Raw genomic sequence first — 17,064 nt, 5'->3', positions numbered from 1 at the left:
TTACAAGTGTGTAGAGCCTTCAGTCACTGTTATAAGTCTTTAAGAAATGTTGTGCTTTTGTGCTGGAGGATGGAAGGTCTTGACACACAAACTCCCTCTATGTCTCAAACTTGTCACAAGCTCTGAAACTGATGTCTGCGGATTGGAAACAAATAGCCCAGGTCTGAGACTCCGCTGAGCTGGAGTTTTCCCATATTGCTTCAGAGTGTCAGCTCTGACTGAAACCTGGCATGTAGCTCTTCAGCTGCACCACCGAGGTTTGAGTCCACATTGTGAGCCTTTCTGAAAAATAACTTGTGGCACCCTCAATAACGACGCTTAGAGTGTAAACGGTAAAGAAGGCTTTAATAAGCTAAGAACTAGCCTGGTGCCGAGACGGGTGCTAACTGGGGTGCCGCCCACAAGGCGGCCGCTTATATACGGCTCCCAGATGGGCGGAGCCAGAGGCGGAGTCCCCAGGGCTCCAATCCCGTCTTAAAGGGGACATCACCTTACATGATGACAAGGGTACAGTGTTACAGTAACCATTCATCACACAACTAAACAGTGGGAGTGTTTTACACTGTCACTGTGAAGGGGCAGGGCCTGATAGAGCTGCAAGGGCAGTTCACCAGAGATCGGGGCTGTACTATCCCTCACGGGACCTGTGTGGAGGCTCGCCTTCCCCATGCTCCTGTCGGAGTAGGAGCTCCCCGCTGTGGGGGGTGGGGGATCTCAATTAACCCAGGTACATAAGATCGGCCAGTAAAACACCAACAGTGAAAGCGGAACCCAGTCGGGATCTAATGGGTAACATACAAATCGTTTGTGTAAATAAAATGTTGCCCTTATTTTACTTAGCGTGGACTCCCCGTGTTCTTATTAAAGGGGTGCTCTTTAAAATAGGCACACCAATCAGAAATGCCCCCCCCCCCCCCCCCAGAAGTCCCCCATCCTTCCACAGACAAGGGTGACTCCCTCCCCTCCCCACCGCCACAGGGTTCGGGGTTCTGCTGCTTCCTCCACGCCTACAAGGATCGGGGATCCCCCCCCCCCCCCCCCCCACCCCAGCCCCCACACATCAAATATAGCGAGAACACTTCGTTCAAAAGGGCTCCCCAGAAGGTCTGCTCCTGCCACAGCCCCCTGGACTGCCCTTGACACTGGTTGACTCTGTCATGTTGGTGTAGCCTTTGCGCCCTTGGGGGGAACCCCTTGACTAATTCAGGTTTTTAAATAGCTGTTGTAAACCTCGTCGATGAAACGTCACATCGGCGAGGTTTGAATATTAAGTGAGGGGGGTTATCGTGGCGGGGGACTCGTTAATGATATAAATATGGATGTAAAAGCATTAAAACGAGTTTTGCCGCTTTGTGGATGTGAAACTCATTACGTAATGAGGTTCTCACCTACAAAACCGGCGAGGGACGTGGAAAATTGGGAAATTAGATCTCACCGGCAAGAATCTCATTTCCCGATTCTCGCCAGTTTTTTGCACCCACGTTGCTATTCACGCTGAAGGTGAACATTGGTGCCAAATCGCCCTCTGCATCCCATTTTCCTGCCAGGCCTGTGTGTTACCTTGTTTTTTAATGCATTAGGTTTGACAATCTCCCCTCTCTCCCCCCCCCCCCCCCCCCCCCCCCCCCCCAACCTCGGGCAAATGTGAGACATTCACTTCCTGTCCCTTGAAGTTATTATTTCTCAGACATCCTTTATTTCAGATCTCTCTACCTCAACATGGTTGGCTTGTGGCTAACGGCCATATGTGCGGTGTTCAGTGGACTCACTCTTTACTCCATATATCACCAGTGTGATCCTCTGACAGAGGAAGAAGTCAGAGCACCAGACCAGGTAAGCCCTCAGCAGTGAGGACGTAGAGCCACTCCATATTTGCAGCACAGGAGGCCATTTGGCTGTTGAGTCCATGCCAGCTCTTTGTGGAGCAAATTCCTCAGTCCCATTACCCTGCTCTATTTCTGTAGCCATGCAGGTTAATCTCCCTGAGGTGCCCATACAATTTTCTTTTGAAATCATTAATCATTTCTGCTTCTACCACCCTCATAGGTCATTATTGCTCGCTGCAAAAAAGCTCCCTGTACCTCTTTCCGAAAACCTTAAACCTGTCTCCCCTAGTCCCTGTACCATCAGCTAATGGCAACAGCTTTTCTTTGTCCACCTTACCTGTCAATCTCCCACTGCTTCTCAATGGGATTTCCCATTGAAACCACCCACGCTGCCGGGAAATGGCAGGGTGCACTGCCAGTGGGAAAAATGAATCCCGCCAATCGGAGAATCCCGCCCACGATCTTGTACATCTTTATCAGATCCCCTCCAATTCCTTTGTTCCAAGGAGAACAGCGCCATCTTCTCCAACCTAATTTTGTAGCTAAATTCCCTCATCCTTGGGGGGCATTCTGGTAAATCTCCTCTGCATCGCCACAAGAATCCTTCCTAAAGTGTGGTGACCAGAACTGGGCGCAACATTCTAGTTGTGGCCTAACCAGAGTTTTACAAAGATTCAGCATTACATCCCTATTTTTTTTACTCAATACCTCTGTACATGAAGTGGAGATGCCGGCGTTGGACTGGGGTGAGCACAGTAAGAAGTCTTACAACACCAGGTTAAAGTCCAACAGGTTTGTTTCAAACACTAGCTTTCGGAGCACTGCTCCTTCCTCAGGTGAATTCTCCTGAGGAAGGAGCAGCGCTCCGAAAGCTAGTGTTTGAAACAAACCTGTTGGACTTTAACCTGGTGTTGTAAGACTTCTTTCTGTACATGAAGTCCAAAATGCCATATGCTTTGCTAACTACTTTTTCAATATATGCTGCTCCATCAAATATGTATGCACATAAACACCCAGGTCCCTCTGTCCCTGTGCCATTAAATATACACTGCTTCACCCCAACCCTCCTGAATGCATCACCTCATACTTCTCTGTATTATGTTTCACCTGCCATTTGTCCTGTTCTGTTAACCTATCTGTGTCCTTTTGTTGTCAATTGGTATCTCCACATTGTTTGCCATTGCTCAAACTTTGGTATCATTAGCAAATTTTGAAGTTTTACTCGTTAGTCTTTTATATATCAAAAATAATTGAATCTACACCGGCCTTTGGGGAACACCACGGTCTCCCATGCTACAGTCTGAAAAATAACCATTTACAGCAACTTGCTGTTTCAGTCTTTGAGTCAATTTTTTAAATAACTAAATTGACACTGACCTTTCGGTACCATGAGCCTCAATTCTGTCAATCAATTTTGTATGTAATACTTTGTGAAAGACTGACTTCAAATCCATACAGATAACATCCACTACATTTCCTTCACCATCCTTTTATCAAAAAATCCAATTAGGTTAGTCAAACACAAACCCCTTTTACAAATCTGGTGCTTTCCTGAATTAAATCAGAACTTTCCAAAGTATCTGTTGACTTTGTGATTTTCTGCACTGACTGTTGTTTGTAAAACCTTACTGACAACTGATGTTAAATCGTTTAGTCAGTGGCCTCTTCCTCAGTAAACATCAATACAATGTACTCGCTAAGTATTCTAGCTTTGCCAGTAAGCATAAATCGCCCTCTTTGTCCCTAATAACCCATCTCTTACCATCCGCTTACTGTTAACATGCTGGGAGAAGATTTTTGAGTTCCATTCACTTCCGTCTGATTCTTATATTCCATCCCTGTCATTTTCCTTTGTTCTTTGTTCCTGGTTGCCCTTTGACACACTGCTCACCTCTGTTCTGCCACGAACCCATTCTAATCTCTTGCCACTATCAGCACCCTGCTTCGCCTTAATCACTCCATTTACATTTTGTTTGTCTTTCTGTCCACGCCACTTATCGCTGGCCCTCTATCCAGCCCCACCACTCCACACCCCCGTCCCCCACAATAGTATAAATCTGATCCGATTTCCAGTTCTCTCTAGCTTTGACAAAGAGTCATCCAGATTTGGAACGTTAGCTCCCTTCTCTCACCACAGATGCTGTCAGACCTGCTGAGATTGTCCAGTATTTTCTGTTTTTGTTTTCCGCTTCACTTCCCCTCTCAACATGTTGTATTGGCCTGATTCGCGCTTAAAAAATTAAACAGACATGCATTATACATCCTCCATACCGGGCAGCTCGGTAGCATAGTGGTTAGCACAGTTGCTTCACAGCTCCAGGGTCCCAGGTTCGATTCCCAGCTTGGGTCACTGTATGTGTGGAGTCTGCACGTTCTCCCTGTGTGTGCGTGGTTTTCCTCCGGGTGCTCCGCTTTCCTCCCACAGCCCAAAGATGTGCGGGTTAGGTGGATTGGCCATGATAAATTGCCCTTAGTGTCCAAAAAGGTTAATTGGGGTTACTGGGTTAAGGGGGTGGGGTGGAGTAGGTGTGTGCTTGAGTGGGGTGCTCTTTCCAAGGGCTGGTGCAGACTCGATGGGCCGAATGGCCTCCTTCTGCACTGTAAATTCTATGATTCATTTTTTGTTTCATCATATTCTCCATGGTGGCACAGTGGTGAGCAGTCCTGCCTCACAGCACCAGAGACCCCAGTTCGATTCCAGCCTTGGGTGAATGTGTGGAGTTTGTATTTTCTCCCGTGTCGGGCGTGGGCTTCCTACGGATGCTCCGGTTTCTTCCTACAGTCCAAAGATGTGCAGGTTAGGTGGATTGGCCAAACTAAATTGTCCCTTAGTGTCCAAAAGGTTAGGTGAGGTTAGTAGGTTACGTGGATGGGGTGGAGGCGTGGGCCTGCGTAGCGTGTCTTTCGGTGGGTCAGTGTAGACTTGATGGGCTGAATGGCCTGCTTCTACACTGTGGGGATTCTATGATTCTATCTCCCCCGGCATTCAAGGAGGCCCAACTTTGGTTGTCCTGCCTTTCCATCTGGTTGAAGATTACACCATTATATACTTCCCAGTTAACATGTATCTTCTTTTTTTTTCAATAAATTTAAAGTACCCAATTAATTTTTTCCAATTAAGAGGCAATTTAACGTTGCCAATCCACCTAGCCTGCACATCTTTGGGTTGTGGGGGCGAAACTCACGCAAACACGGGGAGAATGTGCAAACTCCACACAGACAGTGACCCAGAGCCGGGATCGAACCTGGGACCTCGGCGCCATGAGGCAGCGAGGCTAACCCATTGCGCCACCGTGCTGCCCTGCCAACATGTATCTTTAATGGCTATTTGATGTAGTTTACATGGATTTCAGCAAAGACTTTGACAAGATGCCACATGGGAGACTTATAAAGAAGGTACATACCCTTGGGATACAGGGTAACTGGATAAGGTGGATTCAAAATTGACTTAGCTGTAGGAGACAGAAGGTGATGACAGACGGCTGCTTTAGTGACTGGAAGCCAGTGACCAGTGGCATGCCACAGGTATCTGCTGAGTTTCCTATTGTTTGTCATTTAAATAAATGACATAGATAACTATGTTGGGGGTAGGATCAATAGGTTTGCAGATAACACAAAGATTGGCCAGGTGGTTAACAGTGAGATTGAGTTCCTTGGGTGACAGAAAGTTATAGATGGGATGGTCAAAGAGGCAGAAAACTGGCTGATGGAATTTAACCCAGGAAAGTGTGAGCTGATCACTTTGAAAGGAGAATGCAGCAAGGAAATATTCAATGAATGGCATGACATTGGGAAGTTTTGAGGAACAAAGGGACCTTGGCGTGTTTGTCCATAGATCTCTGAAGGCAGAAGGGCAGGTTAATAGGGTGGTGAAAAGGCATATGGGGCACTTACCTTTCTGAATCGAGGCATAGATTTCAAAAGCAGGGAGGTCATATTGGAGTTGTATAGAACTTTGGTGAGGCCACAGCTGGAGTACTGTGTGCAATTCTGGTCATCACATTATAGGAAGGATGTGATCGCACTGGAGGGGATGCAGAGACGATTCACCAGAATTTTGCCTGGGATGGAACATTTAAATTATGAAGAGAGGTTGGATAGGCTTGGGTTGTTTTTGCTGGAGCAGAGAAGACTGAGGGGCAACATGATCAAGGTGTGCAAGATTATGAGGGGCATGGACAGGGTGGATAGGGAGCAGCTGTTCTCCTTAGTTCAAGGGTCAGGTACACGAGGACACAAGTTCATGGTAAGGGGCAGGAGGTTTAGGGGGGATTTGAGGAAAAGCTTTTTTACCCAGAGAGTGGTGACGATCTGGAATGCACCGCCTGGGAAGGTGGTAGAGGCGGGATGCCTCACATCCTTTAAAAAAGTACCTGGATGAGCACTTGACACATCATAACATTCAAGGCTATGGGCCAAGTGCCAGCAAATGGGATTAGGTGGGCAGGTCAAGTGTTTTTTTTATTTTTTAAAAAATATTTTATTGAAAATTTTTGGTCAACCATCACAGTACATTGTGTATCCTTTACACAATAATATAACATTATAAATAACAATGGCCTGTTTTATAAACAAAGAATAAATAATATATAACAAAAACTAAAACTAAATGGCAACTGCCTTGTCTCAGATAAACACTCTCCAAAAATATGATTTAACAGTCCAATATACAATTATTTATAGCAACGACCTATACATATATATTAACAACCCTGAGAGTCCTTCTGGTTCCTCCCCCCCCCCCCCCCCTGGGCTGCTGCTGCTGCCTTCTTCTTTTCCATTCCCTCTATCTTTCTGTGAGGTATTCGACGAACGGTTGCCACCGCCTGGTGAACCCTTGAGCCGATCCCCTTCGGACGAACTTAATCCGTTCCAGCTTTATAAACCCTGCCATGTCATTTATCCAGGTCTCCACCCCCGGGGGCTTGGCTTCCTTCCACATCAACAGTATCCTGCGCCGGGCTACTAGGGACGCAAAGGCCAAAACATCGGCCTCTCTCGCCTCCTGCACTCCCGGCTCTTGTGCAACCCCAAATATAGCCAACCCCCAGCTTGGTTCGACCTGGACCCCCACTACTTTCGAAGGCACCTTTGTCACCCCCACCCAGAACCCCTGTAGTGCCGGACATGACCAGAACATGTGGGTGTGATTCGCTGGGCTTCTCGAGCATCTCGCACACCTATCCTCTACCCCAAAAAATTTAATGAGCCGTGCTCCAGTCATATGCGCCCTGTGTAACACCTTAAATTGAATCAGGCTTAGCCTGGCACACGAGGACGATGAGTTTACCCTACTTAGGGCATCCGCCCACAGCCCCTCCTCAATCTCCTCCCCCAGCTCTTCTTCCCATTTCCCTTTCAGCTCATCTACCATAATCTCCCCCTCGTCCCTCATTTCCCTATATATATCTGACACCTTACCGTCCCTCACCCATGTCTTTGAGATCACTCTGTCCTGCACCTCATGCGTCGGGAGCTGCGGGAATTCCCTCACCTGTTGCCTCGCAAAAGCCCTCAGTTGCCTATACCGGAAGGCATTCCCTTGGGGCAACCCATATTTCTCGGTCAGCGCTCCCAGACTTGCGAAATTCCCATCCACAAACAGATCTTTCAGTTGCGTTACTCCTGCTCTTTGCCATATTCCAAATCCCCCATCCATTCTCCCCGGGGCAAACCTATGGTTATTTCTTATCGGGGACCCCACCAAGGCTCCCGTCTTTCCCCTATGCCGTCTCCACTGTCCCCAAATTTTCAAAGTCGCCACCACCACCGGGCTTGTGGTGTATTTCTTCGGTGAGAACGGCAATGGGGCCGTCACCATAGCTTGTAGGCTAGTCCCCCTACAGGACGCCCTCTCCAATCTCTTCCACGCCGCTCCCTCCTCTTCTCCCATCCACTTACTCACCATTGAGATATTGGCGGCCCAGTAGTACTCACTTAGGCTCGGTAGTGCCAGCCCCCCCCTATCCCTACTACGCTGTAAGAATCCCTTCCTCACTCTCGGGGTCTTCCCGGCCCACACAAAATTCATGATACTCTTTTCGATCCTTTTGAAAAAAGCCTTCGTGATCACCACCGGGAGGCACTGAAACACAAAGAGGAATCTCGGGAGGACTACCATTTTAACCGCCTGCACCCTCCCTGCCAGTGACAGGGATACCATGTCCCATCTCTTGAAGTCCTCCTCCATTTGTTCCACCAATCGCGTTAAATTTAACCTAAGCAATGTACCCCAATTCTTGGCTATCTGGATCCCCAAGTAACGAAAGTCCCTTGTTACCTTCCTCAGCGGAAAGTCCTCTATTTCTCTGCTCTGCTCCCCTGGATGCACCACAAACAGCTCACTTTTCCCCATGTTCAGTTTATATCCTGAGAATTCTCCAAACTCCCGAAGTGTCCGCATTATCTCTGGCATCCCCTCCGCCGGGTCCGCTACATATAACAACAAATCATCCGCATACAGAGATACCCGGTGTTCTTCTCCTCCTCTAAGTACTCCCCTCCACTTCTTGGAACCCCTCAATGCTATTGCCAGGGGCTCAATCGCCAGTGCAAACAATAATGGGGACAGAGGGCATCCCTGCCTTGTCCCTCTATGGAGCTGAAAGTATGCAGATCCCCGTCCATTCGTGACCACACTCGCCACTGGGGCCCTATACAACAGCTGTACCCATCTAACATACTCATCTCCAAAACCAAATCTCCTCAGCACCTCCCACAGATAATCCCACTCCACTCTATCAAATGCTTTCTCGGCATCCATCGCCACCACTATCTCCGCTTCCCCCTCTGGTGGGGGCATCATCATTACCCCTAGCAGCCTCTGTATATTCGTATTCAGCTGTCTCCCCTTCACAAACCCAGTTTGGTCCTCATGGACCACCCTTGGGACACAATCCTCTATCCTCATTGCCATTACCTTGGCCAGAATCTTAGCATCTACATTTAGGAGGGAAATAGGTCTATAGGACCCGCATTGCAGCGGGTCCTTTTCCTTCTTTAGGAGAAGCGATATCGTTGCCTCAGACATAGTCGGGGGCAGCTGTCCCCTTTCCTTTGCCTCATTAAAGGTCCTCATCAGTAGCGGGGCGAGCAAGTCCACATATTTCCTGTAAAATTCAACTGGGAATCCATCCGGTCCCGGAGCCTTCCCCGCCTGCATGCTCCTAATTCCTTTCACTACTTCCTCTATTTCAATCTGTGCTCCCAGTCCCACCCTTTCCTGCTCCTCCACCTTGGGAAATTCCAGCCGGTCCAGAAAGCCCATCATTCTCTCCCTCCCATCCGGGGGTTGAGCTTCGTATAATTTTTTATAAAATGCCTTGAACACTCCATTCACTCTCTCCGCTCCCCGCTCCATCTCTCCTTCCTCATCCCTCACTCCCCCTATTTCCCTCGCTGCTCCCCTTTTCCTCAATTGGTGGGCCAGCAACCTGCTCGCCTTCTCCCCATATTCGTACTGTACACCCTGTGCCTTCCTCCACTGTGCCTCTGCAGTACCCGTTGTCAGCAAGTCAAATTCTACGTGTAGCCTTTGCCTTTCCCTGTACAGTCCCTCCTCCGGTGCCTCCGCATATTGCCTGTCCACCCTCAGAAGTTCTTGCAGCAACCGCTCCCGTTCCCTACTCTCCTGCTTTCCTTTATGTGCCCTTATTGATATCAGCTCCCCTCTAACCACTGCCTTCAGCGCCTCCCAGAGCACTCCCACCTGGACCTCCCCATTATCATTGAGTTACAAGTACTTTTCAATGCACTCCCTCACCCTTAGACACACCCCCTCATCTGCCATTAGTCCCATGTCCATTCTCCAGGGTGGGCGCCCTTCTGTTTCCTCCCCTATCTCCAAGTCCACCCAATGTGGAGCGTGGTCCGAAATGGCTATAGCCGTATACTCCGTTCCCCTCACCTTCGGGATCAACGCCCTTCCCAAAACAAAAAAGTCTATTCGCGAATAGACTTTGTGGACATAAGAGAAAAACGAAAACTCCTTACTCCTAGGTCTGCTAAATCTCCACGGGTCTACTCCTCCCATCTGCTCCATAAAATCTTTAAGCACCTTGGCTGCTGCCGGCCTCCGTCCAGTCCTGGACCTCGACCTGTCCAGCCCTGGTTCCAACACCGTATTGAAATCTCCCCCCATTACCAACTTTCCCACCTCTAGATCCGGGATGCGTCCTAGCATACACCTCATAAAATTGGCATCATCCCAGTTCGGGGCATATACGTTTACCAAAACCACCGTCTCCCCCTGTAGTTTGCCACTCACCATCACGTATCTGCCCCCGCTATCCGCCACTATAGTCTTTGCCTCAAACATTACCCGCTTCCCCACTAATATAGCCACCCCCCTGTTTTTCGCATCTAGCCCCGAATGGAACACCTGCTCCACCCAACCTTTGCGTAGTCTCACCTGGTCTATCAGTTTCAAGTGCGTTTCCTGTAACATAACCACGTCTGCCTTAAGTTTCTTAAGGTGTGCGAGTACCCGTGCCCTCTTTATCGGCCCGTTCAGCCCTCTCACGTTCCACGTGATCAGCCGGGTTGGGGGGCTTTTTACCCCCCCCCTTGTCAATTAGCCATCCCCTTTTTCCAGCTCCTCACCCGGTTCCCACGCAGCTGTGTCCCCCCCCAGGCGGTGCCCCCCCCCGCCCATCCCACCCCATGCCAGCTCCCCCCTCTCCCCAGCAGCAGCAGCCCAATAATTTCCCCCTCCCACCCCCCCCGCTAGATCCCCCACTAGCGTAGTTACACCCCCCATGTTGCTCCCAGAAGTCAGCAAACTCTGGCCGACCTCGGCTTCCCCCCGTGACCTCGGCTCGCACCGCGCGACGCCCCCTCCTTCCTGCTTCCCTATTCCCGCCATGATTATCATAGTGCGGGAACCGAGCCCGCGCTTCCCTCTTGGCCCCGCCCCCAATGGCCAACGCCCCATCTCCTCCACCTCCTTTCCTCCCCCCACCACCTCCTGTGGAAGAGAGAAAAGTTACCACGTCGCAGGATTAATAACATAAAGCTCCTCTTTCCCCCCTTTTTACCCCCCTCTTCGCCCCCCATACTCGCCCCACCACTTTGTTTCAAACGTTCTTTTTTTAATAACCCGCTCATTCCAATTTTTCTTCCACGATAAAAGTCCACGCCTCATCCGCCGTCTCAAAGTAGTGGTGCCTCCCTTGATATGTGACCCACAGTCTTGCCGGTAGCAACATTCCGAATTTTATCTTCTTTTTGTGAAGCACCGCCTTGGCCCGATTAAAGCTCGCCCTCCTTCTCGCCACCTCTGCACTCCAGTCTTGGTATACGCGTATCACCGCGTTCTCCCACTTACTGCTCCGAGTTTTCTTTGCCCATCTAAGGACCATCTCTCTATCCTTAAAGCGGAGGAATCTCACCACTATGGCTCTAGGAATTTCTCCTGCTCTCGGTCCTTGCGCCATCACTCGGGATGCTCCCTCCACCTCCAGCGGACCCGCCGGGGCCTCCGCTCCCATTAACGAGTGCAGCATCGTGCTCACATATGCCCCGATGTCCGCTCCCTCCGCACCTTCAGGAAGACCAAGAATCCTTAGGTTGTTCCTCCTCGCGTTGTTCTCCAGCGCCTCCAGCCTTTCCACACATCGTTTATGGTGTGCCTCGTGCATCTCCGTCTTCACCACCAGGCCCTGTATGTCGTCCTCATTCTCGGCAGCTTTTGCCTTCACGACCCGAAGCTCCCGCTCCTGGGTCTTTTGCTCCTCCTTTAGCCGTTCGATCGCCTGTAATATCGGGGCCAACAGCTCCTTCTTCATTTCCTTTTTGAGTTCTTCCACGCAGCGTTTCAAAAACTCGTGTTGTTCAGGGCCCCATATTAAACTGCCACCTTCCGACGCCATCTTGGTTTTTGCTTGCCTTCCTTGCCGCTGCTCTAAAGGATCCACCGCAATCTGGCCACCTTCCTCTCCTTTTTTCATCCGTATCCAGGGGGGATTCCCTTCTGGTTCACCGCACAGTACTTTTAGCCATTAAAATTGCCGTTGGGGCTCTTATTAAGAGCCCAAAAGTCCGTTCCACCGGGAGCTGCCGAAACGTGTGACTCAGCTGGTCATCGCCGCACCCGGAAGTCCGGTCAAGTGTTTTTCATGCGTCGGTGCAGACTCGATGGGCCTTCTGTGCTGTACTATTCTGTGATTCTGATTCTGATTTTGGTTAACCTCCACCTTTTCCTGATGTACTTGTGAATCAGCTTAGTATTAGAGGCAGCTGAAATTCCTAAATTCTGAGTGGTGAGCTCTCTATACCGTCAGGTGCAGACTTGAAAGTCAAATTTCCCCAGAAATGTCTATTGACAGAGTACCAATTGGGATTCACCAGGAATATCCCTTATATATAGAAATCAAAGTGGATGGTATTCCCTGGGACTTCAGTTGAACAGACTGAAATGGATCGTATTCATCAGGAAGGTTCCTTGAAAAAACAGGGATGGAGAATTTCTCCAAAGAATGCACCCTGTAAACATAGAAACGTAGAAAATAGAAGCAGAAGAGGCCATTCGCCCCTTAAAGCCAGCTCCGCCATTCATTATGGTCATGGCTGATCATCAAGTTCAATACCCTGATCCCCCTTCTCCCCATATCCCTTAATCCCTTTAACCACTAGAGCTATATCTAATCCCTTCTTGAAATTACACAATGTTTTGGCCTCAACTACTTTGCGTCGTAGTGAATTCCACAGATTCAACACTCTCTGGGTAAAAAAAATTCTCCTCACCTCAGTCCTTACCCCTTATCCTCAAACTATGACTCCTAGTTCTGGACTCTCACACCATCGGGAACATTCTTTCTAAATCTACCGTCTAATCCTGTTAGAATTTTGTAAGTCTCTATGAAGTGCCCTCTCACTCTTCTGGCGCGAGATTCTCCGACCCCCCAGCGGGTCGGAGAATGGCCGTTGGCCGCCGTGAATTCCGCCCCCGCCGCCCGCCAAAGTCTCCGAAGGGAGAAAAGTCGGCGGGGCGTCAATGGCGCTGCACACCCCGGAGAATAGCACGGGTGGGCGCAAGGCAATGGATTTTGGGGCTGCCAATATCCTCACGTCCGGATGGGCCGAAGTCCTGCCGACTAATCCTGTTAGAATTTTGTAAGTCTCTATGAAGTGCCCTCTCACTCTTCTGGGGCGAGATTCTCCGACCCCCCGTGCCGGGGAGGAGGATGGGGTCCGTGCCGGGGAGGGGGATGGGGTCCGTGCCGGGGAGGGGGATGGGGGGTCTGGGTCCGTGCCGGGGAGGAGGATGGGGTCCGTGCCGGGGAGGGGGATGGGGGGGGGGCGTGCCGGGGAGGAGGATGGGGTCCGTGCCGGGTAGGAGGATGGGGATGGGATCCGTGCCGGGGAGGAGGATGGGGGGACGTGGTCCGTGCCGGGGAAGGACGTGGGGTGGGGGGGGGGGCAAGTGAGTTGGTCCACCTGGCCAGGTGCCAGCCTCCAACAGTCGGACCCATGCGGTCCATGCCGCCTGGCTGGGGGGAGGAGGGGGTGTGGGCAATGATGACATGCCATGTCCTGGGCCACAGATGCCGCCTGCACGGAAATCCCCAGGCCTCGCAAACCGTTCCCCATGTCTGACACCATCGCACTCACTGCCTCTACCGCGGACGGTGTCGGCCTGGGTGGCACGCATGACCGGCACCACTCCCAGCTCCTGGACGCGGGTGGACTCCTCCACCTGCGACTGCAGCCGCCGCAAGCCGGCCGTCACCCTCTTCGCCCGTCTCCGGTTCGGTGGTTGCATCGGCTCTATGTGTGGGTGTGGTAACTGCAGGAACCCGGGATCCATCTGGGCGACAGATGTTCGCTTGGGCTGGGCTGCCCTCCGACCGCCCGGCCCCTCTGCTGCTCCTACCTCCACCTGCTGTACCGGGACGGCTGTGTTGTGCGCACCAGTGAGTGTACCAGACACCTCATAACTAAAGTGCCCAACCGAGGTGAGCGTCTCTGCGACGGTGGAGGGTGTTGGTGACAGCAATGGCGTTGTGTCGTGCGCATCGTCCCACTCTGAGTCCATGGCACTTTGGGGTGGCAGTTCGTCTCCGCCCATCCAATCTGTGTCACTGTCCTGTATTTAAGTTTCCTGGGTAGTGGTGTCCTGGGTAGGGGTGTCCTGGGTAGTGGTGTCCTGAGTAGTGGTGTCCTGGGTAGTGGTTTCGTGGCTCGGCTGTGACGGGGGCCTGTGGCTGCCCCTCTCGTCGCTGGGTTGCACACGCCTGCGTCGTCGCACCCACACGAGATGGGGGCGTCGTCTCCCTGTTGCTCCAGGTCTCTCCATCTCCAGTGGTCACCAAGGGGCATCCTGCGGGCGTCGCATGCCAGAGGGTCCGGGTCTCTCCATTTCCAGTGGTCTCCGAGGGGCATCCTGCGGGCATCGCATGCCAGAGGGTCCGTGTCTCTCCATCTCCAGTGATCTCCGAGGGGCATTCTGCGGGCGTCGCATGCCAGACAGTCCGGGTCTCTCCGTCCCCCGTGGTCTCCGAGGGGCATCATGCGGGCGGTCTGCATCTGCGGGAATGGGTGCCTGGACGTTTGGTCCTGCGATACACAATGAAGCATGCATGGTTAGACATCAGGGGGCAGCACGGTAGCCTTGTGGATAGCACAATTGCTTCACAGCTCCAGGGTCCCAGGTTCGATTCCAGCTTGGGTCACTGTCTGTGCGGAGTCTGCACATCCTCCCCGTGTGTGCGTGGGTTTCCTCCGGGTGCTCCGGTTTCCTCCCACAGTCCAAAGATGTGCAGGTTAGGTGGATTGGCCATGATAAATTGCCCTTAGTGTTCAAAATTGCCCTTAGTGTTGGGTGGGGTTACTGGGTTATGGGGGTAGGGTGGTGGTGTTGACCTTGGGTAGGGTGCTCTTTCCAAGAGCCGGTGCAGACTCGATGGGTCGAATGGCCTCCTTCTGTACTGTAAATTCTATGATAATCAGGCAGTGATCAGGTGATATGGGGGAGGGGGGATATGGGGACGGGCTGTCGGTGGCTCACTTGCTGGTGGGCCCCCGACCTCTGCATCAGCAACCTCCCGGTCCTCAGGTCCGCCAGCCAGTTCCAGGGCCCTTCCCTCATGTTCGGTCAGTGGCCTCTCATCAGTGGGGCCTCCTCCAGTCGTCACATGCTCCCTATTGTTGTGTGCGCGCTTCTCCTGTGGGGGGGTGGAGGCAGGGGTAAAAGGCAACAGTGTTAGGCAGGTATATGAATGCACGCCATCGGTTGCGCGTGTATTGCAGAGGTTAAGGTTAGGGCTGGATTCACTTGGGGAAATGAGGGAAGGCAGATATGGGGGAGGGGGGATATGGGGGAGGGGGGATATGGGTAGGGGGGATATGGGGGAGGGGAGATATGGGGAATATGGGGATGGGGGATATGGGGGAAGGGGGATATGGGGAATATGGGGGAGGGGGGATATGGGGGATATGGGGGAGGGGGGTTATTGGGGATATGGATATCGGGCAGGGGGGGAGGCTCACCCTGGCTGCTCTGACGAGGTCGTTCACCTTCTTATGGCACTGGGTGCCTGTCCGTGGTGTCAGGGCCACAGCGGCGACGGCCTCTGCCACCTCCCTCCACAGACGCCGGCTGTGGCGTGGGGCAACTCTGCGGCCGTGCCCGGGATACAGGGCGTCTCTCCTCTGCTCCACTGCGTCCAGGAGCGCCTCAATGTCAGGAGACTGGAACCTCGGGGCTGAGCGGTGGGCGGCCATCCGGTCGGGTGTTCTGGTCAAGTGGGGGGGAGCAGCGCGTCCTTAATGAACTGTCACGCCGTGCGGCGTGTATGACGCGGAAGGGCTTGGCGCGAGTTGGCGCATGTGCGGGAGCGCCAGCGTGTGCTGGCATCATCCCAGCGCATGCGCAGGGGGGGTTCTTCTCTGCGTCGGCCATGGTGGAGGTTGACAGCATCCGGTGCGGAGGGAAAGAGTGTCCCCACGGCACAGGCCTGCCCGCAGATCAGTGGGCCCTGATCGTGCCCCCCCCCCCTCCCCCCGCCCCCCAGGACCAGATCCCCTCGTACCCCCCTGAGGACTCCACTGGCTGCCCGTAGAGCCAGGTCCAGCCGGTACGGACCTGGTTTGATTTACGCCGGCGGGACCGGCTGAAAACGGGCGGCCGCTCGGCTCATTGTGGGGCGGAGAATCGCCGGGGGGGCCCTGCCAGCGGCCGCCGACCGGCGCGGCGTGATTCCCGCCCCCGCCAAAACCCCGGCACCGGAGAATTCGGCAGCCGGCATCGGGGCAGCGGGGCGGGATTCACGCTGCCCCCCGGCGATTCTCCGACCCGGCGGGGGGTCGGAGAATCCCGCCATAATCTTAACCAATTTAACCTCTCTTCATGTGACAGTCCCGCCATCCCAGGAATCAGCCTGGTAAACCTTCGCTGCACACACTCCATAGCAAGATCACCCTTCCTCAGATAAGGATACCAAAACTGCATGCAATACTCCAGGTGTGGCCTCACTAATGCCTTATATAATTGCAGTAAAACACCTCTATTCCTATACTCAAGTCCTCTCGCTATGAAGGCCAGCATACCATTTGCCTTCTTTATTGCCTGCGCGCTTACTTTCAGCGACTGATGCACGAGGACATCAAGGTTTCGCTGAGTATCCACCACTTTCAATTTACACCCATAGAAATAATAATTTGCCTTCCTATTTTTGCTACTGAAGCGGATAGCCTCACATTTACCCACATTATATTGCATCTGGCATGCATATGCCCACTCACTCAGTCTGTCCAAATCCCACTGGAGCATCTCTACATCCTCCTCACAGCTCACCCTCCCACCCAACCTTGTATCATCTGATAATTTGGAGATAATACATTTAGTTCCCTCATCCAAATCATTCATATATAATGTGAACGATTGAGTTACTAGCACAGATTCCTGTGGTACCCCACTAGTCACTGCCTGCCAATTAGAAAAAGACCCATTTAGTCCCACATTTTGCTTCTTGTCTGCTCACCAGCTTTCTATCCATCTCAAGACTCTACCCATGATCCCATATTCTTTAACTTTACATATTAAGCTGCTATGTGAGACCTTGTCGAAAGCCTTCTGAAAATCTAAATAAACCACTTCAACAGGTTCTCCCTGGTCAACTCTACTAGTTACATAGAATCATAGAATTTACATCTTCAAAGAATTCTAGTAGATTTGTCAAGCATGATTTTCCTTTCATAAATCTACTCTGACTTTGTCTGATTACATCACTGCTTCCCA

The 17,064-nt window shown here is 51.8% G+C and overlaps 1 protein-coding gene across 1 annotated transcript in view; it reads left to right on the top strand.

Moving 5' to 3' along the window:
- Positions 1–17,064, top strand: part of slc5a8l (solute carrier family 5 member 8, like) — a 195,213-nt gene that overhangs the window by 105,149 nt on the left and 73,000 nt on the right. The window contains exon 8 of the mRNA XM_072480642.1: positions 1,704–1,833. Coding sequence (XP_072336743.1) covers positions 1,704–1,833 — 130 coding nt within the window. The remainder of the gene's footprint in view (positions 1–1,703; positions 1,834–17,064) is intronic.

Source organism: Scyliorhinus torazame, chromosome 17 (genome assembly GCF_047496885.1).
Source record: "Scyliorhinus torazame isolate Kashiwa2021f chromosome 17, sScyTor2.1, whole genome shotgun sequence".
In the NCBI taxonomy this organism is placed as follows: Eukaryota; Metazoa; Chordata; class Chondrichthyes; order Carcharhiniformes; family Scyliorhinidae; genus Scyliorhinus; species Scyliorhinus torazame.
This window is presented reverse-complemented; position numbering and strand designations above follow the sequence as displayed.